Raw genomic sequence first — 26,355 nt, 5'->3', positions numbered from 1 at the left:
CCCAACTGTCAAAGTAGTGTCAGGTTCTTCACTGACCACCTCACCACAGGAACCAAATATTATCAGAAGATAATATCATGTTGTACTTAACAATCTGGGGAATTCCTCAACTTTAGTCTACTGTGTGTTTGTCTCAAAATGCACCCTATTTCCCTACATAGTGCACTACTTTTGACCAGAGCTCTATGGGCCCTGGTCAAAAGTAGTGCACTATATAGGGGAATAGGGTGCCATTTTTGGAAGTTGTCCTGTATCTACGATGGCCTGCGAGTGAACGAGCGGTTTGATTGTTTAAGGCGCTTAGTTCAAGTTCACTGTGTACCTGACTGTCGGTCCTTCCTGTCTTAGCTGACGTGAGCCCCCATGTTAAAGGAGAACACTGTCTCCTGCGTCTCTCTCTCACATGTACAGCGGCAGCGGAAACTAGAGACGGCGGGGGGGGCAGGGGTAGATTGGACTTTCCACTGTGCTCACACATTCTTCTTGCTCCTTTTAGTTTTTTTTTTTGCACACTGAGAGGAAAAAGATTACAATTATATTTTACTGAGACTTGACTCCTGCACGTTAAACGGTCTCATTTGGGTTCAAAAGTTAAGAAAAGCTAAAGAGATTGACTGTCTGAATTGTTTTTATATTTTTTTTTCAGTCCTCAAAAGTGGTTGAAAGTCGAGTTCAATGTCCATGTCTTACCAGGCCATCTGTTTTGTCGATCCAGCTGTAGTCCTCTGGCCCAATCACCAATGCAGTTTAATTTAGACCTATAGAATGATCCAGCTGTAGTCCTCTGGCCCAATCACCAATGAAGTTTAATTTAGACCTATAGAATGATCCAGCTGTAGTCCTCTGGCCCAATCACCAATGCAGTTTAATTTAGACCTATAGAATAATCCAGCTGTAGTCCTCTGGCCCAATCACCAATGCAGTTTAATTTAGACCTATATAATAATCCAGATGTAGTCCTCTGGCCCAATCACCAATGCAGTTTAATTTAGACCTATAGAATGATCCAGCTGTAGTCCTCTGGCCCAATCACCAATGCAGTTTAATTTAGACCTATAGAATGATCCAGATGTAGTCCTCTGGCCCAATCACCAATGAAGTTTAATTTAGACCTATAGAATGATCCAGCTGTAGACCTCTGGCCCAATCACCAATGCAGTTTAATTTAGACCTATGGAATGATCACTATGATGACACATATGCCTGGGGTTTAAAGAATGCTGAACAATTCTAGACCAGAACAACTTACCACAGAGTAGCACAAGGCTGTGATGTAGTGTAGTGGACGACTGTTGGCTGTGATACAGTGTAGCGGACGACTGTTGGCTGTGATACAGTGTAGTGGACGACTGTTGGCTGTGATATAGTGTAGTGGACGACTGTTGGCTGTGATATAGTGTAGTGGACGACTGTTGGCTGTGATATAGTGTAGTGGACGACTGTTGGCTGTGATATAGTGTAGTGGACGACTGTTGGCTGTGATATAGTGTAGTGGACGACTGTTGGCTGTGATATAGTGTAGTGGACGACTGTTGGCTGTGATATAGTGTAGTGGACGACTGTTGGCTGTGATATAGTGTAGTGGAAGACTGTTGGCTGTGATATAGTGTAGTGGACGACTGTTGGCTGTGATATAGTGTAGTGGACGACTGTTGGCTGTGATATAGTGTAGTGGACGACTGTTGGCTGTGATATAGTGTAGTGGACGACTGTTGGCTGTGATATAGTGTAGTGGACGACTGTTGGCTGTGATATAGTGTAGTGGACGACTGTTGGCTGTGATATAGTGTAGTGGACAACTGTTGGCTGTGATATAGTGTAGTGGAAGACTGTTGGCTGTGATATAGTGTAGTGGAAGACTGTTGGCTGTGATATAGTGTAGTGGACGACTGTTGGCTGTGATATAGTGTAGTGGAAGACTGTTGGCTGTGATATAGTGTAGTGGACGACTGCTGGCTGTGATATAGTGTAGTGGAAGACTGTTGGCTGTGATATAGTGTAGTGGAAGACTGTTGGCTGTGATATAGTGTAGTGGACGACTGCTGGCTGTGATATAGTGTAGTGGAAGACTGTTGGATGTGATATAGTGTAGTGGACGACTGTTGGCTGTGATATAGTGTAGTGGACGACTGTTGGCTGTGATATAGTGTAGTGGACGACTGTTGGCTGTGATATAGTGTAGTGGACGACTGTTGGCTGTGATATAGTGTAGTGGACGACTGTTGGCTGTGATATAGTGTAGTGGACGACTGTTGGCTGTGATATAGTGTAGTGGACGACTGTTGGCTGTGATATAGTGTAGTGGAAGACTGTTGGCTGTGATATAGTGTAGTGGACGACTGTTGGCTGTGATATAGTGTAGTGGACGACTGTTGGCTGTGATATAGTGTAGTGGACGACTGTTGGCTGTGATATAGTGTAGTGGACGACTGTTGGCTGTGATATAGTGTAGTGGACGACTGTTGGCTGTGATATAGTGTAGTGGACGACTGTTGGCTGTGATATAGTGTAGTGGACAACTGTTGGCTGTGATATAGTGTAGTGGAAGACTGTTGGCTGTGATATAGTGTAGTGGAAGACTGTTGGCTGTGATATAGTGTAGTGGACGACTGTTGGCTGTGATATAGTGTAGTGGAAGACTGTTGGCTGTGATATAGTGTAGTGGACGACTGCTGGCTGTGATATAGTGTAGTGGAAGACTGTTGGCTGTGATATAGTGTAGTGGAAGACTGTTGGCTGTGATATAGTGTAGTGGACGACTGCTGGCTGTGATATAGTGTAGTGGAAGACTGTTGGATGTGATATAGTGTAGTGGACGACTGCTGGCTGTGATACAGTGTTGTGGACAACTGTTGGCTGTGATATAGTGTAGTGGATGACTGTTGGCTGTGTTATACCAGCTAAACTATGCTGTGTTATACCAACTAAACTATGAAATACTATGTTATACCAACTAAACTATACTGTGTTATACCAACTAAACTATGAAATACTATGTTATACCAACTAAACTATACTGTGTTATACCAGCTAAACTATACGGTGTTATACCAACTAAACTATACTGTGTTATACCAACTAAACTATACTGTGTTATACCAACTAAACTATGAAATACTATGTTATACCAACTAAACTATACTGTGTTATACCAACTAAACTATGAAATACTATGTTATACCAACTAAACTATGAAATACTATGTTATACCAGCTAAACTATACTATGTTATACCAACTAAACTATGAAATACTATGTTATACCAACTAAACTATACTGTGTTATACCAACTAAACTATACGGTGTTATACCAACTAAACTATACTGTGTTATACCAACTAAACTATACTGTGTTATACCAACTAAACTATGAAATACTATGTTATACCAACTAAACTATGCTGTGTTATACCAGCTAAACTATACTGTGTTATACCAACTAAACTATGAAATACTATGTTATACCAACTAAACTATGAAATACTATGTTATACCAACTAAACTATGAAATACTATGTTATACCAACTAAACTATACTGTGTTATACCAACTAAACTATGCTGTGTTATACCAGCTAAACTATACTGTGTTATACCAACTAAACTATGCTGTGTTATACCAACTAAACTATACTGTGTTATACCAACTAAACTATACTGTGTTATACCAACTAAACTATGAAATACTATGTTATACCAACTAAACTATGCTGTGTTATACCAACTAAACTATGAAATACTATGTTATACCAACTAAACTATACTGTGTTATACCAACTAAACTATACTGTGTTATACCAGCTAAACTATGAAATACTATGTTATACCAACTAAACTATGCTGTGTTATACCAGCTAAACTATACTGTGTTATACCAACTAAACTATGAAATACTATGTTATACCAACTAAACTATACTGTGTTATACCAACTAAACTATGAAATACTATGTTATACCAACTAAACTATACTGTGTTATACCAACTAAACTATGAAATACTGTGTTATACCAGCTAAACTTTACGGTGTTATACCAACTAAACTATACTGTGTTATACCAACTAAACTATGAAATACTGTGTTATACCAGCTAAACTTTACGGTGTTATACCAACTAAACTATACTGTGTTATACCAACTAAACTATGAAATACTATGTTATACCAACTAAACTATACTGTGTTATACCAACTAAACTATACTGTGTTATACCAGCTAAACTATGAAATACTATGTTATACCAACTAAACTATGCTGTGTTATACCAGCTAAACTATACTGTGTTATACCAACTAAACTATGAAATACTATGTTATACCAACTAAACTATACTGTGTTATACCAACTAAACTATGAAATACTATGTTATACCAACTAAACTATACTGTGTTATACCAACTAAACTATGAAATACTATGTTATATCAGCTAAACTATACGGTGTTATACCAACTAAACTATACTGTGTTATACCAGCTAAACTATACTGTGTTATACCAACTAAACTATGAAATACTGTGTTATACCAACTAAACTATACGGTGTTATACCAACTAAACTATACTGTGTTATACCAGCTAAACTATGAAATACTATGTTATACCAACTAAACTATACTGTGTTATACCAGCTAAACTTTACTGTGTTATACCAACTAAACTATGAAATACTATGTTATACCAACTAAACTATGAAATACTATGTTATACCAACTAAACTATACGGTGTTATACCAACTAAACTATACTGTGTTATACCAGCTAAACTATACTATGTTATACCAACTAAACTATACTGTGTTATACCAGCTAAACTATACGGTGTTATACCAACTAAACTATGCTGTGTTATACCAGCTAAACTATACTGTGTTATACCAACTAAACTATGAAATACTATGTTATACCAACTAAACTATGCTGTGTTATACCAGCTAAACTATACTGTGTTATACCAACTAAACTATGAAATACTATGTTATACCAACTAAACTATACTGTGTTATACCAGCTAAACTATACTGTGTTATACCAACTAAACTATGCTGTGTTATACCAGCTAAACTATACGGTGTTATACCAACTAAACTATACTGTGTTATACCAGCTAAACTATACGGTGTTATACCAACTAAACTATACTGTGTTATACCAGCTAAACTATGAAATACTATGTTATACCAACTAAACTATACTGTGTTATACCAACTAAACTATGAAATACTGTGTTATACCAACTAAACTATGAAATACTGTGTTATACCAGCTAAACTATACGGTGTTATACCAACTAAACTATGCTGTGTTATACCAACTAAACTATACTGTGTTATACCAACTAAACTATACTGTGTTATACCAACTAAACTGTTACAAGAGTACTATTGAATGAAATTAAGTGAGACTTTGACTTCCTTTTAAATCTGACACCTCCCCTGTGTAACTGGTGGGATCTGACCCCTGGTCTCCCACTCAATAATCCAAGGTCTTGACCTTGAAGAGCAATTGCCCTCTTGAACCGAGGTTGCCACTGATTTGCAGTCACAGGCAGGGTGTGAGTCCCGAAGAGAGAGAGAAAGATAATTCCTTGAGTGACTTTTTAAACATTTAGATAATTAACCTTGGAATAGAGTGTTGTCTCCTTGACCTCTCACCTCTCCCAGAGTTTCTGCTCCTGGAGAACGTGGTTCACCTCTTCAGCTACCCGTGCATCCTGGACCTGAAGATGGGCACGCGGCAGCACGGGGACGATGCCTCGGAGGAGAAGGCAGCCAGGCAGATGCAGAAGTGCGAGCAGAGCACCTCCGCCACCCTGGGGGTGCGTGTCTGTGGGATGCAGGTGAGCCCAGAGTTTTTTTTGTTTGTTTGTTTTTCAAACTTTTATTTCACCTGAAAGTTTTTAAAGCTCTCTTCTTTTTTTTTACAACGGGAGATCTAGCCAAGACAACAGAAAACACATCGGCATAGACTACCACTTAGAATGCATGCCCAATACACTGCTTCCTTCTACATGTGTATGTTCTGTTTGGGTTTCAGTTTATTTCACCTTTATTTAACCAGGTAAGCTAGTTGAGAACAAGTTCTCATTTACAACTGCGACCTGGACCAAGATAAAGCAAAGCAGTTCGACACACAACAATAGTTACAATTTAGCAGATTAACTACTGGAGTGATAAATGAGCAGATGATGATGTGTAAGTAGGGATACTGGTGTGTAAAAGAGCAGAAAAGTAAATAAAAAAACCCAATATGGGGATGAGGTAGGTAGATGGCTTTACACAGTAGCTACTGCACCATAGATCCCGTACTCAGTATCTCTTCATATTGATCCGACTAACACACCTGTGCTGACACAGAGATCCCACAGCGGTGAGCTGAGCAGGACAGAAGAGATACTGAATATCTTATCAAGTTACAAAGAAAAGAGAGAACTGGGACAATACTAGATACTTTATTGTCTGTTTCGGGTTGGAACTGAAATTCACCTTCCGTTTCGTCGATCCCAACACATGTTGAGAGGTACACCATGAATTACAGCTTTTATCTCCAAAAGCTTTCAATTTGGATTTTAGCTGCAGATTTGAATAACATTCTAGGTATTGGGAGGCACAGTAACTGTACACTAGTGGAGTGGTTGTCGGCGTGGTTGTCTTGTTTTACAATTTACAGCACTGGTACACGAGCAGGGACAATAGCCCCAGCATTGATCCCAACGTCCAGCTTCACAAGGCCTCCTCCATTACGTATGGGTTTGGTTCTCTCTCTAACGTAAATCGGAATGACTCACCACGTTCTGTTTTAATGTTTACAGGTCTAACCTCTGCACTCTCTGCCTGCATCACAATGGCATCCTAGTCCCTACATTGTGCACTACTGCTATTGGCCGGAGCACTATGTAGGGAATAGGGTTTAATTTGGGAAGGAGCCTCTGTGTGTTGTGTAGTACCAGGTGTAGCCTCTTTTCCTCTGTGGTTCTATTGTCCAGGTGTAACCTCTGGTTCTCTTCATGGTCCAGGTGTAACCTCTGGTTCTCTTCATGGTCCAGGTGTATCCTCAGTTCTCTCTATGGTCCAGGTGTAACCTCTGGTTCTCTTCATGGTCCAGGTGTAACCTCAGTTCTCTCTACGGTCCAGGTGTATCCTCTGGTTCTCTCTATGGTCCAGGTGTATCATCTGGTTCTCTTCATGGTCCAGGTGTATCCTCTGTTCTCTCTATGGTCCAGGTGTAACCTCAGTTCTCTCTATGGTCCAGGGGTATCCTCAGTTCTCTCTATGGTCCAGGTGTAACCTCAGTTCTCTCTACGGTCCAGGTGTATCCTCTGGTTCTCTCTATGGTCCAGGTGTATCCTCTGTTGTCTCTATGGTCCAGGTGTAACCTCTAATCTCTCTATGGTCCAGGTGTATCATCTGGTTCTCTTCATGGTCCAGGTGTATCCTCTGTTCTCTCTATGGTCCAGGTGTAACCTCTGTTCTCTCTATGGTCCAGGTGTAACCTCTGTTCTCTCTATGGTCCAGGTGTAACCTCAGTTCTCTCTATGGTCCAGGGGTAACCTCTAATCTCTCTATGGTCCAGGTGTAACCTCAGTTCTCTCTATGGTCCAGGGGTAACCTCTAATCTCTCTATGGTCCAGGTGTAACCTCAGTTCTCTCTATGGTCCAGGTGTAACCTCAGTTCTCTCTATGATCCAGGTGTAACCTCAGTTCTCTCTATGGTCCAGGTGTAACCTCAGTTCTCTCTATGGTCCAGGTGTAACCTCAGTTCTCTCTATGGTCCAGGTGTAACCTCAGTTCTCTCTATGGTCCAGGTGTAACCTCAGTTCTCTCTATGGTCCAGGTGTAACCTCAGTATCCCCGTGTTGTATGGTCCAGGTATCACCTCGTGTTGTATGGTCCAGGTATCACCTCGTGTTGTATGGTCCAGGTTTCACCTCGTGTTGTATGGTCCAGGTATCACCTCGTGTTGTATGGTCCAGGTATCACCTCGTGTTGTATGGTCCAGGTATCACCTCGTGTTGTATGGTCCAGGTATCACCTCGTGTTGTATGGTCCAGGTATCACCTCGTGTTGTATGGTCCAGGTATCACCTCGTGTTGTATGGTCCAGGTATCACCTCGTGTTGTATGGTCCAGGTATCACCTTGTGTTGTATGGTCCAGGTATCACCTCGTGTTGTATGGTCCAGGTATCACCTCGTGTTGTATGGTCCAGGTATCACCTCGTGTTGTATGGTCCAGGTATCACCTCGTGTTGTATGGTCCAGGTATCACCTCGTGTTGTATGGTCCAGGTATCACCTCGTGTTGTATGGTCCAGGTTTCACCTCGTGTTGTATGGTCCAGGTTTCACCTCGTGTTGTATGGTCCAGGTATCACCTCGTGTTGTATGGTCCAGGTATCACCTCGTGTTGTATGGTCCAGGTATCACCTCGTGTTGTATGGTCCAGGTATCACCTCGTGTTGTATGGTCCAGGTATCACCTCGTGTTGTATGGTCCAGGTATCACCTCGTGTTGTATGGTCCAGGTATCACCTCGTGTTGTATGGTCCAGGTTTCACCTCGTGTTGTATGGTCCAGGTATCACCTCGTGTTGTATGGTCCAGGTATCACCTCGTGTTGTATGGTCCAGGTATCACCTCGTGTTGTATGGTCCAGGTATCACCTCGTGTTGTATGGTCCAGGTATCACCTCGTGTTGTATGGTCCAGGTATCACCTCGTGTTGTATGGTCCAGGTATCACCTCGTGTTGTATGGTCCAGGTTTCACCTCGTGTTGTATGGTCCAGGTATCACCTCGTGTTGTATGGTCCAGGTGTATCCTCGTGTTGTATGGTCCAGGTATCACCTCGTGTTGTATGGTCCAGGTGTATCCTAGTGTTGTATGGTCCAGGTATCACCTCGTGTTGTATGGTCCAGGTATCACCTCGTGTTGTATGGTCCAGGTATCACCTCGTGTTGTATGGTCCAGGTATCACCTCGTGTTGTATGGTCCAGGTATCACCTCGTGTTGTATGGTCCAGGTATCACCTCGTGTTGTATGGTCCAGGTATCACCTCGTGTTGTATGGTCCAGGTATCACCTCGTGTTGTATGGTCCAGGTTTCACCTCGTGTTGTATGGTCCAGGTATCACCTCGTGTTGTATGGTCCAGGTATCACCTCGTGTTGTATGGTCCAGGTTTCACCTCGTGTTGTATGGTCCAGGTATCACCTCGTGTTGTATGGTCCAGGTATCACCTCGTGTTGTATGGTCCAGGTATCACCTCGTGTTGTATGGTCCAGGTATCACCTCGTGTTGTATGGTCCAGGTATCACCTCGTGTTGTATGGTCCAGGTATCACCTCGTGTTGTATGGTCCAGGTATCACCTCGTGTTGTATGGTCCAGGTATCACCTCGTGTTTTATGGTCCAGGTATCACCTCGTGTTGTATGGTCCAGGTATCACCTCGTGTTGTATGGTCCAGGTATCACCTCGTGTTGTATGGTCCAGGTATCACCTCGTGTTGTATGGTCCAGGTATCACCTCGTGTTGTATGGTCCAGGTATCACCTCGTGTTGTATGGTCCAGGTATCACCTCGTGTTGTATGGTCCAGGTTTAACCTCTGTTCTCTCTATGGTCCAGGTTTAACCTCTGTTCTCTCTATGGTCCAGGTTTAACCTCTGTTCTCTCTATGGTCCAGGTTTTCATCTCATATCCCTGTGTTCTATGGTCCAGGTGTATCCTCGTATCTCTGTGTTCTATGGTCCAGGTGTATCCTCGTATCTCTGTGTTCTATGGTCCAGGTGTAACCTCTAATCTCTGTGTTCTATGGTCCAGGTGTATCCTCGTATCTCTGTGTTCTATGGTCCAGGTGTAACCTCTAATCTCTGTGTTCTATGGTCCAGGTGTAACCTCGTATCTCTGTGTTCTATGGTCCAGGTGTAACCTCGTATCTCTGTGTTCTATGGTCCAGGTGTATCCTCTAATCTCTGTGTTCTATGGTCCAGGTGTATCCTCGTATCTCTGTGTTCTATGGTCCAGGTGTATCCTCGTATCTCTGTGTTCTATGGTCCAGGTGTAACCTCTAATCTCTGTGTTCTATGGTCCAGGTGTAACCTCTAATCTCTGTGTTCTATGGTCCAGGTGTAACCTCTAATCTCTGTGTTCTATGGTCCAGGTGTAACCTCTAATCTCTGTGTTCTATGGTCCAGGTGTAACCTCTAATCTCTGTGTTCTATGGTCCAGGTGTAACCTCTAATCTCTGTGTTCTATGGTCCAGGTGTAACCTCTAATCTCTGTTCTATGGTCCAGGTGTAACCTCTAATCTCTGTGGTTCTATGGTCCAGGTGTAACCTCTAATCTCTGTGTTCTATGGTCCAGGTTTAACCTCTGTTCTCTCTATGGTCCAGGTGTAACCTCTAATCTCTGTGTTCTATGGTCCAGGTGTAACCTCTAATCTCTGTGTTCTATGGTCCAGGTTTAACCTCTGTTCTCTCTATGGTCCAGGTGTAACCTCTAATCTCTGTGTTCTATGGTCCAGGTGTAACCTCTAATCTCTGTGTTCTATGGTCCAGGTGTAACCTCTAATCTCTGTGTTCTATGGTCCAGGTGTAACCTCTAATCTCTGTGTTCTATGGTCCAGGTGTAACCTCTAATCTCTCTATGGTCCAGGTGTAACCTCTAATCTCTGTGTTCTATGGTCCAGGTGTAACCTCTAATCTCTGTGTTCTATGGTCCAGGTTTAACCTCTGTTCTCTCTATGGTCCAGGTGTAACCTCTAATCTCTGTGTTCTATGGTCCAGGTGTAACCTCTAATCTCTGTGTTCTATGGTCCAGGTGTAACCTCTAATCTCTGTGTTCTATGGTCCAGGTGTAACCTCTAATCTCTGTGTTCTATGGTCCAGGTGTAACCTCTAATCTCTGTGTTCTATGGTCCAGGTTTAACCTCTGTTCTCTCTATGGTCCAGGTTTAACCTCTGTGTTCTATGGTCCAGGTGTAACCTCTAATCTCTGTGTTCTATGGTCCAGGTGTAACCTCTAATCTCTGTGTTCTATGGTCCAGGTGTAACCTCTAATCTCTGTGTTCTATGGTCCAGGTGTAACCTCTAATCTCTGTGTTCTATGGTCCAGGTGTACCAGATGGATACGGGCCACTATCTGTGCAGGAACAAGTACTACGGCCGCAGCCTGTCCATCGAGGGCTTCCGCCACGCCCTCCACCAATACCTGCACAACGGGGCGTCGCTCAGGAAGGACCTGTTTGAGCCCATGCTGTGTAAGTTACGCAGCCTGAAGGCCATTCTGGAGAGACAGACCACCTACCGCTTCTACTCATCCTCCCTGCTAATCATCTATGAGGGGAAGGAGCCTGAGCTGGCGTACGTCTGGCAGAAAGCACCACAGGAGACCTGGCAGCAGAAAGCAGCATCACCACCACAGGCCCCGGCAGAGCCCTTGGAAAACCAAAAAACACCAGCACCACAACCAGCAGCTGAGCTGCCCTCAGAGAAGGGGGTGGCAGTCAACCCAGGGCTAGGACTCCAAGGTGTCCAAGGACCAGGGATAGGAGTGGGGCTCCAAGGTGGAGTCCACCAAGGTATCCAAGAACCAGGGTCAGGAGTGGGGCTCCAAGGTGTCCAAGGACCAGGGTCAGGAGTGGGGCTCCAAGGACCAGGGATAGGAGTGGGGCTCCAAGGTGTCCAAGGACCAGGGTCAGGAGTGGGGCTCCAAGGCGGAGTCCACCAAGGTGTCCAAGGACCAGGGTCAGGAGTGGGGCTCCAAGGTGTCCAAGGACCAGGGTCAGGAGTGGGGCTCCAAGGACCAGGGATAGGAGTGGGGCTCCAAGGCGGAGTCCACCAAGGTGTCCAAGGACCGGGGTTAGGAGTGGGGCTCCAAGGTGTCCAAGGACCAGGCTTAGGAGTGGGGCTCCAAGGTGTCCAAGGACCAGGGTCAGGAGTGGGGCTCCAAGGCGGAGTCCACCAAGGTGTCCAAGGACCAGGGTCAGGAGTGGGGCTCCAAGGCGGAGTCCACCAAGGTGTCCAAGGACCGGGCTTAGGAGTGGGGCTCCAAGGCGGAGTCCACCAAGGTGCCCATGGACTGACAGAAGCCCCTCTCCAGCTGCCCCAGGCAATACCACCTCCACCAGACTACCCCCCCACGCCCGTCCCAACCCCTCCACAGCAGCTCCACCAGGATCCTCTCCAGCCCCTTCCACCCCAGCCCTCAGACCCCCACACCCCCCCTCCACCACTACCACTCCCCTCCAGCCCGAGCATCAGTGTGGACGTCCGCATGATAGACTTTGCCCACAGCACCTTCAAAGGTTTCCGCGACGACCAGACGGTGCACGACGGGCCGGATCGGGGCTACGTGTTTGGATTGGAGAGCCTCATCAAGATCCTAGAGGGCCTCCGAGAGGAGAACCTGTAGTAGCCGAACCTGGGACTGACGAATTGGTCGTGTCTCAAATGGATGGTACCCCCTATTCACTATGTAGTACACTACTTTTGAACAGGGCCCATAGGGTGTTAACACGTCTTCTTTCATCTTTAATTATTATTATTTTTTTTTTTTTTTTTATAAAACCCAGCGTGCATCCAAAAAAGGGAAGCCTTTACTCCTATAAGGATCTGGTCAAAAGTAGTGTACTATGTAGGGAATAGGGTGCCATTTGGGATGTACGGATGATGGTGGTTCAGGAGAAGACTAACTGACACATCTTCAGATGTCCTCCTCTCCCTCAGTGCTACTACCCACTACCCTGTCCTCAATGACTCTGTTTTGGAGCAAGAAAAGCACATTATCTGTAATAAGAAACCTGATGGAGCAGTGATCTGTAATGAGGATCTGATGGAGCAATGATATGTAATAAGGAGGGCCTGATGGAGCAATGTTCTGTAATAAGAAGGACCCGGTGGAGCAACGATCTGTAATGAGGACCTGATGGAGCAATGATCTGTAACAAGAGGGATCAGATGGAGCAGTGATCTGTAATAAGAGGGATCTGATGGAGCAGTGATCTGTAACAAGGACCTGATGGAGCAGTGATCTGTAATGAGGACCTGATGGAGCAGTGATCTGTAATAAGGACATGATGGAGCAATGATCTGTAATAAGGACATGATGGAGCAATGATCTGTAATAAGAAGGATCTGATGGAGCAGTGAGCTGTAATGAGGACAAGATGGAGCAGTGGTCTGTAATGAGGACCTGATGGAGCAGTAATCTGTAATAAGGATGACTTGATGGAGAAATTATCTGTAATGAGGACCTGGTGGAGCAGTGATCTGTAATAAGGACCTGATGGAGCATTTATCTGTAATGACGGATCTGATGAAGCAATGATCTGTAATAAGAAGGACCTGATGGAGCAATAATCTGTAATAAGGACCTGATGGAGCAATGATCTGTAATGAGGACCTGGTGGAGCAATGATCTGTAATGAGAAGGATCTGATGGAGCACTGATCTGTAATGAGAAGGATCTGATGGAGCAATTATCTGTAGTAAGGAGGACCTGATGGAGCAGTGATCTATAGTAAGGAGGACCTGATGGAGCAGTGATCTGTCGTAAGGAGGACCTGATGGAGCAGTGATCTGTAGTAAGGAGGACCTGATGGAGCAGTGATCTGTAGTAAGGAGGACCTGATGGAGCAGTGATCTGTAGTAAGAAGGACCTGATGGAGCAGTGATGGAATGGATGGAAGGCCGGGGGTATGTCTATGCTACTGTCTGACAGTAAAGGTGAAAGGCCGTGACCTTAGACTGTAAATGTCACTCCTTTCTGACTGTTGTGCTCCTAGAATTAGAGACACAAACTTAAAGGGAGCGTCTACAGCCAAGCCGTGTGTGTATCCTATCAATCCTCCTGGACAGAAATGGCTGCCATTCCACTGAGGGAAACATAAAAAGGGCCATGTCTGCCTTGTTGGTTTTGTTGCCACTGAGTGGCCAACTGAAGTATTGCATTGAAGAAAAGGCACAAGATGGATTTGGTTTTGAAGGTAGTGGAGCCACTGCTCAGGGCAAGTCCAGGTCCTGTTTCGGGCCCATATGGCATCCTATTCCAATTTTCTCGTGCACTACTTTTGATCTGGGCCCACAGGGAAACCCATAGGGCTCTGGTCAAAAGTAGTGCACTACAAAGTGGATGGGTGCTGTGGGACTGGTACAGAGACTGAAGTGTGTATACGTCAATATGTGTTAAGGGACAGTGGGTGGGGGGGGGGGTCTTGGGGAAGGGAAGTCTCCATACAGCTGTAGTCCCTAGTCTCCATACAGCCGTAGTCCCTAGTCTCCATACAGCTGTAGTCCCTAGTCTCCATACAGCTGTAGTCCCTAGTCTCAATACAGCTGTAGTCCCTAGTCTCCATACAGCTGTAGTCCCTAGTCTCAATACAGCTGTAGTCCCTAGTCTCAATACAGCTGTAGTCCCTAGTCTCCATACAACTGTAGTCCCTAGTCTCCATACAGCTGTAGTCCCTAGTCTCCATACAGCTGTAGTTCCTAGTCTCCATACAACTGTAGTCCCTAGTCTCCATACAACTGTAGTCCCTAGTCTCCATACAACTGTAGTCACTAGTCTCCATACAGCTGTAGTCACTAGTCTCCATACAGCTGTAGTCACTAGTCTCCATACAGCTGTAGTCCGATCAGGGGTTTCATAGATTAGCAACTTTGCTTACAGGCTGATGTTTGTCATGAAAAGCAAGGGTTAATACATTAGTTTCCCTTCTTGATAAAGAGGTTGAAAAATAAATAAAACCCAGGGTACCTCTGAAATTGGCACCCTATTCCCTAATGTAGTGCACTACTTTTAAGACCAGAGCCCTATGGGTTATGTATCCCTGGTCAAAGCCAGTGCATTAGATAGGGACTAGGCCCCAGCCTTCAGGCTTCAATTGAAATACAGCACAGCTCTGTGTCTCCCCAAATGGTTACCTAATTTATTAACAGGTCACGGTTTTACTATGTTGCTTTCTATGGTTAGTATCTTGCTTATTCTGTTCTAAATAGAGCCACCAACCCGTTTCATTTAAAGGTATCCAACTCATTTTCGAACGTTGCCATGGGCACAGCCAAACAACAGATGTGATTCATTCGACTTCCACTTTATTTCTGCTACCGTTGTGCGCCAGTGGCAAACTTGCCAGAGTAATTTATTTGAGTCAAAGGGAATAAAAGTAAGTAAGTAAACAAGTGTAATGTTATATTATCGAATTTGAGTTTGCTAACGTTAGCTAGACCTGCCGGTAGGCTAGTTCTGTTGTGATAATGACGTTAGCTAGACCTGCCGGTAGTCTAGTTCTGTTGTGATAATAACGTTAACTTGACCTACCGGTGGGCTAGTTCTGTTGTGATAATAACGTTAACTTGACCTACCGGTGGGCTAGTTCTGTTGTGATAATAACGTTGACTTGACCTGCCGGTAGGCTAGTTCTGTTGTGATAATAACGTTGACTTTACCTACCGGTAGTCTAGTTCTGTTGTGATAATAACGTTGACTTGACCTGCCGGTAGTCTAGTTCGGTTGTGATAATGACGTTAGCTAGACCTACCGGTAGTCTAGTTCTGTTATGATAATGACGTTAGCTAGACCTACCGGTAGGCTAGTTCTGTTGTGATAATAACTTTGACTTGACCTGCCGGTAGTCTAGTTCTGTTGTGATAATAACGTTGACTTGACCTGCCGGTAGTCTAGTTCGGTTGTGATAATGACGTTAGCTAGACCTACCGGTAGGCTAGTTCTGTTGTGATAATAACGTTGACTTGACCTGCCGGTAGTCTAGTTCTGTTGTGATAATGACGTTAGCTAGACCTACCGGTAGGCTAGTTCTGTTGTGATAATGACGTTAGCTAGACCTACCGGTAGGCTAGTTCTGTTGTGATAACAACGTTAGCTAGACCTACCGGTAGGCTAGTTCTGTTATGATAATGACGTTAGCTAGACCTACCGGTAGGCTAGTTCTGTTGTGATAATAACTTTGACTTGACCTGCCGGTAGGCTAGTTCTGTTGTGATAATAACATTGACTTTACCTACCGGTAGGCTAGTTCTGTTGTGATAATAACATTGACTTTACCTACCGGTAGGCTAGTTCGGTTGTGATAATAACGTTAACTTGACCTACCGGTTAGGCTAGTTCGGTTGTGATAATGACGTTAGCTTGACCTACCGGTAGGCTAGTTCTGTTGTGATAATAACATTGACTTTACCTACCGGTAGTCTAGTTCGGTTGTGATAATAACGTTAACTTGACCTACCGGTGGGCTAGTTCTGTTGTGATAATGACGTTAGCTTGACCTACTGGTATTCTAGTTCTGTTGTGATAATAACGTTAGCTAGACCTACCGGTAGTCTAGTTCTGTTGTGATAATAACGTTGGCTAGACCTACCGGTAGTCTAGTTCTGTTGTGATAACAACGTTAGCTAGACCTACCGGTAGGCTAGTTCTGTTGTGATAATAACGTTAGCTAGATCTACCGGTAGGCTAGGTCTGTTGTGATAATAACGTTAGCTAGACCTACCGGTAGACTAGTTCTGTTGTGATAATGACGTTAGCGTGACCTACCGGTAGGCTAGTTCTGTTATGATAATGACGTTAGCTAGACCTACCGGTAGGCTAGTTCTGTTGTGATAATAAAGTTGACTTTACCTACCGGTAGGCTAGTTCGTTTGTGATAATGACGTTAGCTTGACCTACCGGTAGGCTAGTTCTCTTGTGATAATAACGCTAGCTGGGCCTACTGGTAGGCTAGTTCTGTTGTGGTAGAGTTAAGGCCCGGGCCATCCACCAAGCCAATAACTATAATGATAAACTATAGGCTACATAACTATAAAACACCTGTCAATCAACTGATCGACGTATCCTACTGCAAGCCGCTATTAATAAAGTGGTGACACAAGACCATTCAGTGCTTTCAGGGTGTGTTTGTCATAGTGGGAACCGCATATAGTAGACGACTTCAATGTACATGTCCGCTTAATGGAGAAAAAACAATGTAGTAACTCGTATTTAAATGTAGCATTTCAACAACAAACGCTGTTTAGCCTGCACATCTTTTACAGCACCTCATTGCTCACGTGGCTTCCATTTCCCTGTTCTCATCTCTGTTTGTCCTGTGCAAGTATGTGCAATGCATCAGTACAGCAAAATTATCACGTGGCCAAAACTGATCCCACCGATGCCACGATCTCTCTTCAACTTTCCTCACCGTCATTTCATATGCTCTAGGCCTGTTTTTACATTCAGCAATTAGCAAGATCAAGGCTATTTCCTTCCCCAAATAGAATAAAAACAGATTTAAATAAATGTCCTGTCGCTTTTGTAGCCTATAGCTTTTCCTGGCATTTCACGAGAAGAGACAATGGCGTATTGCGGAGAGGCTTGCGTAGCCTATAGCCTGTTGCGCACAGGTACCTCTGGAAGAGAGAGGCTAGTGAATTGTAGTTGAAGGAAGAAGCAATATGTTAGCTAGATATTAACCTGCCAAAGTGCAAAGAAAAATAACTTAACATGATGATGAAACGGTTCGTTCCTCCAGGCTGTGCTCTTGTAACGGATGTGAAATGGCTAGCTAGTTAGCGGTGGTGCGCGCTACTCTGTGGTCTCCGACTCGTAAAGCTTCACTATTGATCAGTCCTACATCGTTAGACAATAACATTATTCTACCCTGGGCTACAACAACAACAACAACAGAGCAATGAGGAATCTATTATTGTTATCTAGGGAGTACACCATTTTTTATTTTTTATTTTTTTTGTCCATAGGCTGTAGTGATGTAGGCTCGTTTGAATAACCGCTCACGCTTCCTGCCGAAAACACAGCCTAGGTCATTTTTACGTAACCGTCTGAGTCTATTCTTCACAGTTGAGAAGGTCCAGAAAGGTACATTAACAGGCCACTCGTATGGTGTTAGATCTATTTTGTCAGGATGAAGCCGTGTGTTGAGATTCTACTATAGGAAAGTATGCAGTTTGCACTACACTCCGCCCGTTAATGCTGTTTTACATTCAGCAAGCAAGGGTGCAATCTCTCCTCCAGTAGGCTATCAGTACGCTAAAGGAAATACGTGCGCAACAAGCTTTTTGTTGTCAGGCTTTTACCCGGGACTCCGAATGATTTTTAGAGGAATCGCCGCGGCAGCGGAGACGACAGGCGCGTCATTGCGCCACACAACAATGAAGACCGATAAGGCTCCAGATGTAGCCTGGACCCTAAATTAGAAGCGTATTAGCCAATAATTCATAAACTCAGTGTAAGGCTTAATACTGCAGTGAATAGCCAGTTTAAAGTGAGTGGGGAGAACTAGTTTTGGCTGTGAACCTGCCTATGTCATTTTGAATAACAATTCAAATTTTTTTTTAATGCATATTGATTTGGAAATAAACTCATCTAGCCTGTCTGATTAGGAAACCATTTGGAACATTTGGCTGTTTGTTCTCGGCAGTTTAGTCTGAAAGGTCCAGGCACATTAGCAGAACAGTAAAAGGTTGTATCAGCCATCAGGAACATGGTAATGCAGGGATTTTTTCTAAATATTGTTTTTATTATGATCATGTTGAAGAAGTTGTATCCATAGTTTCGTCGTTTGGCTTCCGTGTTTAAAAAGCGTTTGAAAATGAGGTGGATATAATATTATAATTGTTTATTTTTTTCCTCCCTATACCAGAGTCTGGTAGTTAGGCCCGTCCCAGTCCAGGTATACCATTGGGACACTGTATAACACATGTCCTTTAGTCCAGACACATTGATGCCCCTCTCTGTTTTACAAACTAAGCCTTTCTCTCATTTTATGATCTTTTTTAATTTGCGCTGTAGAAGGTGTATTGAAAGCCTGATTTTTTTTTTTTTCTTATTTTTTATAGTACTCGTTTTCTTTTGGGGGCGGTTAAGTCACGTCGAGGGGCAGACTAGAGACCTGGCTTCAAATAGGTTTCAAATCATTTCAAATACTTTTTTAGCAGGGTTTTAATTGAAAAAATAAATAACCCAGGGTATGTCTGAAATTGCACCCTATTGCCTGGCAAAATGTAACCAATAGAATAGTCTCAAAACTGCAAATCCCGCCTATGACCTGGCCCTCCAGGCAAGCAGGCTAAAGAAAAAGCATTTGAACCCAGGTCTGCTACTCTCTCACCACCGATACACAGTGAACCCTTGTCCTCCATCTTAGCACATGTAGCAGAATGATAGTAGAGAGACTCCACTCCTTCACCACTCTCACCCTCTTCTTCTCCTGTGTCCTCCTCCCTCTGTTCCCCAAGCCCACTCACCATAGTCTGTTAGTCGAGTGTCACCCAGTTGGTTAGGATGTCTCTCTCTCTGTGTAGATTGGTTGAATAATGGTGCACTGTAGCTTTAATTCACTTTGATACATTTTGTTTAATGTGGATTCTTTTTTTTCTTCTTCTCTGCTCTGGCACGGTTGGTTAGGATGTCTCTCTCTCTCTGTGTAGATTGGTTGAATAATGGTGCACTGTAGCTTTAATTCACTTTGATACATTTTGTTTAATGTGGATTATTTTTTTTCTTCTTCTCTGCTCTGGCACGGTTGCGCGTCTTGTCATAGTTTAATATCTTTGACAGGGTTTCAAAATTCCCAGGTTTTCCACATCCCAGTTAGAAGAATCCCAGACTCGGAGGATGAAATAGGCTGGTTCCTGCTTATCAGGACTTCTGGGGATATGGGGAAAGTTACCAGGAACACTTTGCTACTCTACTCTGACTACAAAGCACTAGGATGCTATAATATCGTATCTTTACGTATAACTAATATTATCTACTGCTACACAAGGACATGAACTTGACTTGGATGTGGCCAGAACTGTAAAAAAAACTCAATTTCAACACATGCAATTCAATGTTGAAAAACAGACACTGTAGAATTACTGGTTTTCTATTGGTTTAGAGTTCTATCTATCTACTACATGCATGCTGATTCTATTCTGATTCTAGAACCAATTCTATGTGTGTTTCTATTTGGCATTATGGAGAAAATTTAGTCTCCCGCAAAAGTCACACTCCTCGTCACAACTGTTACAAATTTTTGTTTTCTTACCCCCAGAGTTCCAAATTCATTCTTATTTATTCAAGACCTCTTCTTCAAACTAATTTATATGGAAAAATATGATAATGGAATTTCCACCTGTGGGGAATGGTGGCCTCTTTATCAGTCTACTTGGCAGGGCTTTGTAATGTGTTATTGTCCAAAAATACATTTTTCAGGTTGATTAACCCAGAAGAAAAAAAAATGCTTTGGAGGGACAAAGTAGTTTTTAGATGGAAGGGGAAAAAAAACTATTTCAAGATGCCAAAATAAATATATTTTCAAAGCAGCTTACTATCTTCCAAAAAACGGGGAATAGTTTGTTTGAGCCTTTTTTAAAGAGTGGGCATTTGTGTTAAATTAATAAGTCTACACCGCAGCGATACAAACCACAAAACTGGTGCTGTGTCAGAGACAAAGTATCCCATTGAAATGGCACCCTATTCCCGCTATATAGTAGTGCACAACTTTTGACCTGAGCCCTATGGGTCCTTAGGTTAAAAGTATGGCACTATGAAGGGGAATTAGGGTGCCATTTTGAACTCAGCCAAAGAAGATAAAGGAATAATAATAATGTAAAAGTAATACAAGAGGGGAAGAAGAATCCATAGGAGTCTATACAAAGGGATCTGGGAAGGAGAAGTGTCCTCCTCTGTGGTGGATGTTATTTGTCTTTACATAGATCTGAAAAATTACTTGTAGAAGAAAAAAATATAAATATATATAAATATATTACCCCCAAAAGTATCTTTTTCCCTTTGTTGTTGTTGCATGGATGGATATTTTTTTACGAATTATAATATGACATCTTTATGACAACTTTGAATGTGAGCTATAAAACCATTTATTTAAGAAATAAATGTTTCTGTGTTGTCTGTTTTTGCTTATTTGTATTTTATTTATATTCTCTAGTATCAGGGAAAATGCCAGACCTAAGGTAACTGCACTAGTGTGTGCTAGAACATTGTTCATGTGGTAGGCAACCTGTCTGCCCCAGGGCCGGCAGATAGCCTAGAGTGTTGGGCCAGTAACCGAAAGGTTGCTGGATTGAATCCCCGAGCTGACAAGGTTCTGCCCCTGAACAAGGCAGTTAAACCCACTGTTTCCCAGGTAAGGCTGACATTGTAAATAATCATTTGTTCTAACTGACCAGTTAAATCAAGGTACTAAAAAAAACAAAAAAGGGGAGAGACTATAGTACCTACTATCTAATAAGGTTGCATACACACAAAGTAGAACATGCTCTAGCCTATACATCCTCAGAGCAAGCAGAGGTGGCAGCTGCAAGAAAGAAAGAAAGACAACTGATGAAGAAACGTTCAGTGGAACCAGACAATAGTTGCATCCACCGACTTCGAAACATTCATCACTAGTGGACATACTGTACTTGTCCCTATTTGACTCAAGTGATTTGAAAGTGACAACATTACATGGCTACTATTTTAGTTTCAGTTTTGTAGGAATGTATTTATGCAACATTTGGTATTATGAAAAAAGACTCGTACCCTTTTTTTTGTGTGGCTGTGTCCAATGTTGGGGAAGAAAATATAGTTCACACTGAAAGAAGTTCAGAAACACAGTTGAAATAACTAACGTTACTTTGGATGTAATGAACAACTTTTTTTTTCTTCTCCAATCTACTTCGTGAAAAAATTATACCTAAATCTGAAGAGTCATGGACTTCAAATTGCAAATCACTCTGGAGTCCGATGTAAACAGAATGTGTGATTTTAGCCTATTAAATGCAAAGTGAGAATCAGGCAGGTCTGATTGCCGATCAAGAAAGGAAATGTTTGCATACTTCACCCGTTTTGTTGTTTGTTGTAGTTCCGATAGTTAGCTACACCACTACAAGGTAAAAAAAAAAACCTAATGAACTACTTAAAACACTACCAACGTTTGAATTTAGTTCAAGTACCACCAAGCTACGGCAAAATCGAATTAAATTACTAGTTGAACTACCTACAGCAATTTAACTACTCCCCAACAAATTATATACGTGTATTCACTAGATGACTGACGGCGCTGTTCTGAAGTCCCCCGTCCGCCGTTATGATACTCATAAGGAACAGCCTCCATAGGAATGAATGGGAATCTACAGTGTTTCAAAGTAGTGTTTCAAGAACAAAAATACATTTTACGTATTTATTTGAAAGTAGTGAGGACTGCAACATAAGAACTCTATAAAAAAAAATCTAAAATGTTCTTTATATTTTAAATGTTTATTGAGAAATGATTGGTGTCTGTTCAGTTCATACAACACTATGTATTGTTCTAAAAAAATATTACATTGTTTGTAATAATAATTTAAAATATATATTTATTTTCCAAAACATGTAGCTTTTGAAATGAAAACATGTAGCTTTTGAAATGAAAACATGTAGTTAGATAGCTCACGTCTCTGCACTACAAAACAATACATGTCGATTACTGTAATGTAAAGCTGGATCATCTAATATATTATCCCATTATATTGTGTTCAATATTACTGACCAATTTTAAGATCAATCCGATGTAAAGTTACTCCCCCCAAGAAGCCAGTAAAAGACATGGCAATAGTGTCCAGATCAATAAATTGCTCTCAGTACAATTAGCCCAGGAAGTGGTTCACTAGTGAGACTGTAAAAATCACTGGGTTCACTGGTGGCCTTTTGTAAACCAGGCCTGAAATTTTTTTTTTGCAGCAAGACAAGAGTTGCCACATTTATCCAATAAACCCTTTTCCCATAACGATATCATGCAAATTATTGACACAATTACCGGCCCAGGTGACAGGCCCAGGCCGATAGTGGTCAAGTTCATGGGGTTCAAGAACAAGATAGGGGTTCTGGAAACAGCCAAGAACTTGAGGAAGATCAACTTTCCTCTCGAGGACAATCCTGAAGCTGTGCACCAGAAGATGAAAGAACTGATCCCAGCCATGAAAGCTGCCAAAGCACATGGGGATATTGCTTACATCCGCTATGACAGACTCATTGCCCATCCTCCCAAAAGACTGGAAGGGATGAGAGAGCCAAGCCTATGGGTTCTTAGCTTCAACCCCACAGTACACACACACCAATTGATTAATGGACTGCTGAATGTGTTTTTAATTTTTTTTATCTTGCTTTGTTTGCTCTTTCCCATATTAAGTCTATCTCTGATAAGCTACCCAGGAAAGGGTTGAAAATAGACCATTTAAATATATGCAGCCTTAGAAATAAGGTTAATGAAATCAATAACTTGCTAACATCAAATACAGTGGGGCAAAACAAATATTTAGTCAGCCACCAATTGTGCAAGTTCTCCCACTTAAAAAGATGAGAGAGGCCTGTAATTTTCATCATAGGTACACTTCAACTATGACAGACAAAATGAGAAAAAAAATCCAGAAAATCACATTGTAGGATTTTTAATGAATATATTTGCAAATTATGGTGGAAAATAAGTATTTGGTCAATAACAAAAGTTTATCTCAATACTTTGTTATATCACAAATCGGTACGCCTGGCACCTACTACCATACCCTGTTCAAAGGCACTTAATTATTTTGTCTTGCCCGTTCACCCTCTGAATGGCACCACATACACAATGCATATCTCAATTGTCTCAAGGCTTAAAAATAATTCTGTATCCTGTCTCCTCCCCTATACACTGATTGAAGTGGATTTAACTTGTGAGGGATCATAAGAGCAGGTGTTTATAATGTTTTGTAGAGTCTTTATGACACTGGTTGGCCTATCCCTCTGCACTGGCACAGATCAACTACTCACAGGGATCCATCCTCTGCTTTCTTCAGCGTCTCAGCATACGACACATTCTGTACTATTCTGAGCCTGGCCACCTCAACCTGCCTCTCTCGCACCAGACACCTCTGATCCCCAGCAACATAGGCACCCCTACAGTTGACACGGATAACTTTTTCCACCGAAACTACACATCCCTTTGTCCCATGCCCTCCTGCACTCTTCCCACATCTTGGAATCTCCCTCCTACACACTGCTGTGACATGACCATAAACGTGGCACCTGAAACCCTGCAGCGGGTTCGGCACAAAAGCTCTAAAAGTAACTCATATCTCCTAACATGACTTTGTCGGGTATCACCAGCTGTCTGTTACAGCTGTCTACTACCTTAGATACGGATAACGTGATTTGGCAGACGTGATCAGCAGAGCTAGAGCTAAGCCTGTCCAGCTAGCAAACATAAAAGTAAGTATTTTGAGAACACTATGTAAAAACCAGCTCCTCCCTCGGCAGAGATCGATCATCTCGAAAACAAAACCAGATTGCTTACTACGGCTCACCACCTAGTTCAAAACACCTGGCAACTTGGAAATCACTTTCAAGCGGATTACTTCCCCCTGTATATATAGCCTCGTTATTATTTTGTGTTACTTTTTAAATTTGATTTTTTTATGTAAATATTTTTTAAACTTATTTTTCTTAACTGTATTGTTGGTTAAGGGCTTGTAAGTAAGCATTTCACGGTAAGGTCTATGTATTCGGCATATGTGAAAAATAAAATTTGATTTGATTTCAAAGTGTTTTGCTTTATGAGGATAAAAATTGTAGATTGCATGACTTTTACAAAAGTTGACTGCAAGTTTCTGCAGTGGCTCTTCACCAACTTCATCCTGAAGCCATCGCCTGGATTGTGGGAGGTTCTATTGTCAACCAATTATTAGGTTGTTTTTGTTTGACCCACGCAAACGTGACCAAAGACGTGACTGAAACAGGAACAAACTTTGTATTCATGTTAGCTTGCAGTGGATATACAAACGAATGGGAAATATGAGGCTCTCGCTCACTAGTTGATTGTGCAATCCACACACATATGATTTCAGTTTGTGAGGATGTGATATGGTGGTTGGAAACATGTTTATTTCAATCAAATGTATTTATAAAGCCCTTCTTACATCAGCTGATGTTACAAAGTGCTGTACAGAAACCCAGCTTAAAACCCCAAACAGCAAGCAATGCAGGTGTAGAAGCACAATGGCTAGGAAAACGCCCTAGAAAGGCCAAAACCTAGGAAGAAACCTAAAGAGGAACCAGGCTATGAGGGGGGGCCAGTCCTCTTCTGGCTGTGCCGGGTGGAGATTATAACAGAACATGGCCAAGCTGTTCAAATGTTCATAGATGACCAGCAGGGTCAAATAATAATAATCACAGTGGTTGTCGAGGGTGCAACAGGTCAGCACCTCAGGAGTAAATGTCAGTTGGCTTTTCATAGCCGATCATTCAGAATATCTCTACCGCTCCTGCTGTCTCTAGAGAGTTGAAAACAGCAGGTCTGGGACAGGTAGCACGTCGGTGAACAAGTCAAGGTTCCATAGCCACAGTCAGAACAGTTGAAACTGGAGCAGTAAGTCTACACAACAGCCCTTATTTTAAGGGATTCTAAAATCCCCTTTGTGAAAAATGAATGGTGGAAAAACAATGGAAAAATGTCCCTGTTTGACCGCTAGGTTTTATGGGTATTATGATACTTCCACTGTGGGGCTCTATACTGACAAGTTACACGTCTCCACTCTACGAATGAGAGTCGTTGTCCACAAAGCAGCTTTTGGGCTGTCTTGCTCCCACCAATCCTTTCTTTGGATTGGTGGATAGTAGGCCGTCATTGTAAATAATAATTTGTTCTTAACTGACTTGCCTTGTTTAATAAAAAATTTAATACATCCCATTATTGTAATAATTTTTTAAATATTCGATGAGGGTTGTTGACGTCAGCCGCCTGTATTCAATGGAGAGAGATGCTACACTACACGCCTCATGACATGAATATGCATATACATCAAGACAAATCCGATATAAATCGTTTTTTCTCTCAAAGTTGCCAGGATGTTAAGTGTCCTACTTATATATCAATACACTCGTAACAACTTAAGCATGACGCTTCTATTCGATCAAATAAACCTCACGTAGAAAGTAAGCCATTCATTTTTGTTGTTGACCAAATTCGACACTCTCATTGACCTCCACACAAAAAATGCCTTGCTCGGTGAGCGAAACAATGCCACGTCCTGGAGGGATAGTTGGGCCTCTCTTCCTCTGTTAACACTCACAACGCGCCCATTATGACAGTTGAGCACCTGTCGTGTGTTGTGCCATTTTGGGGTTCCCAATCACTGTCGTTTACTCACATATTGGGGCAACTTTATGTTATCCAGATTTTCGATGTTAGTTATCATGTCCATTCACTTATATATATATAAATATTGTAAGACACAAATATATATAAATAAATAAAGTGGCATTTTGACAGCACTTCCTAGCCACGTTGTTTTTCTGTGATTGGTCAAGAAACAAAAGGGGCGCGGCCAAATAAGGATTTGAGACGTTCTATTATCGGCTAT

At 42.5% G+C, this 26,355-nt stretch overlaps 1 protein-coding gene across 3 annotated transcripts in view; it reads left to right on the top strand.

The window, feature by feature from the left end:
- LOC110529054 (uncharacterized) overlaps positions 1-20,289 on the top strand; it is an 80,838-nt gene extending 60,549 nt beyond the window's left edge. For 2 of the 3 annotated variants that reach the window (XM_036984256.2, XM_036984257.2), the window contains exons 5-6: positions 5,661-5,836; positions 11,099-20,289. In XM_036984256.2, the coding sequence (XP_036840151.2) occupies positions 5,661-5,836; positions 11,099-12,397 (1,475 nt within the window). In that variant the 3' untranslated portion in view covers positions 12,398-20,289. The remainder of the gene's footprint in view (positions 1-5,660; positions 5,837-11,098) is intronic. The other variant, XM_090242050.1, reaches the window with a different exon arrangement.
- The last annotated feature ends 6,066 nt before the right edge of the window (positions 20,290-26,355 follow it).

This window comes from Oncorhynchus mykiss, chromosome 7 (genome assembly GCF_057628025.1).
Source record: "Oncorhynchus mykiss isolate SJ-2025 chromosome 7, ASM5762802v1, whole genome shotgun sequence".
NCBI lineage: Eukaryota > Metazoa > Chordata > Actinopteri > Salmoniformes > Salmonidae > Oncorhynchus > Oncorhynchus mykiss.
This window is presented reverse-complemented; position numbering and strand designations above follow the sequence as displayed.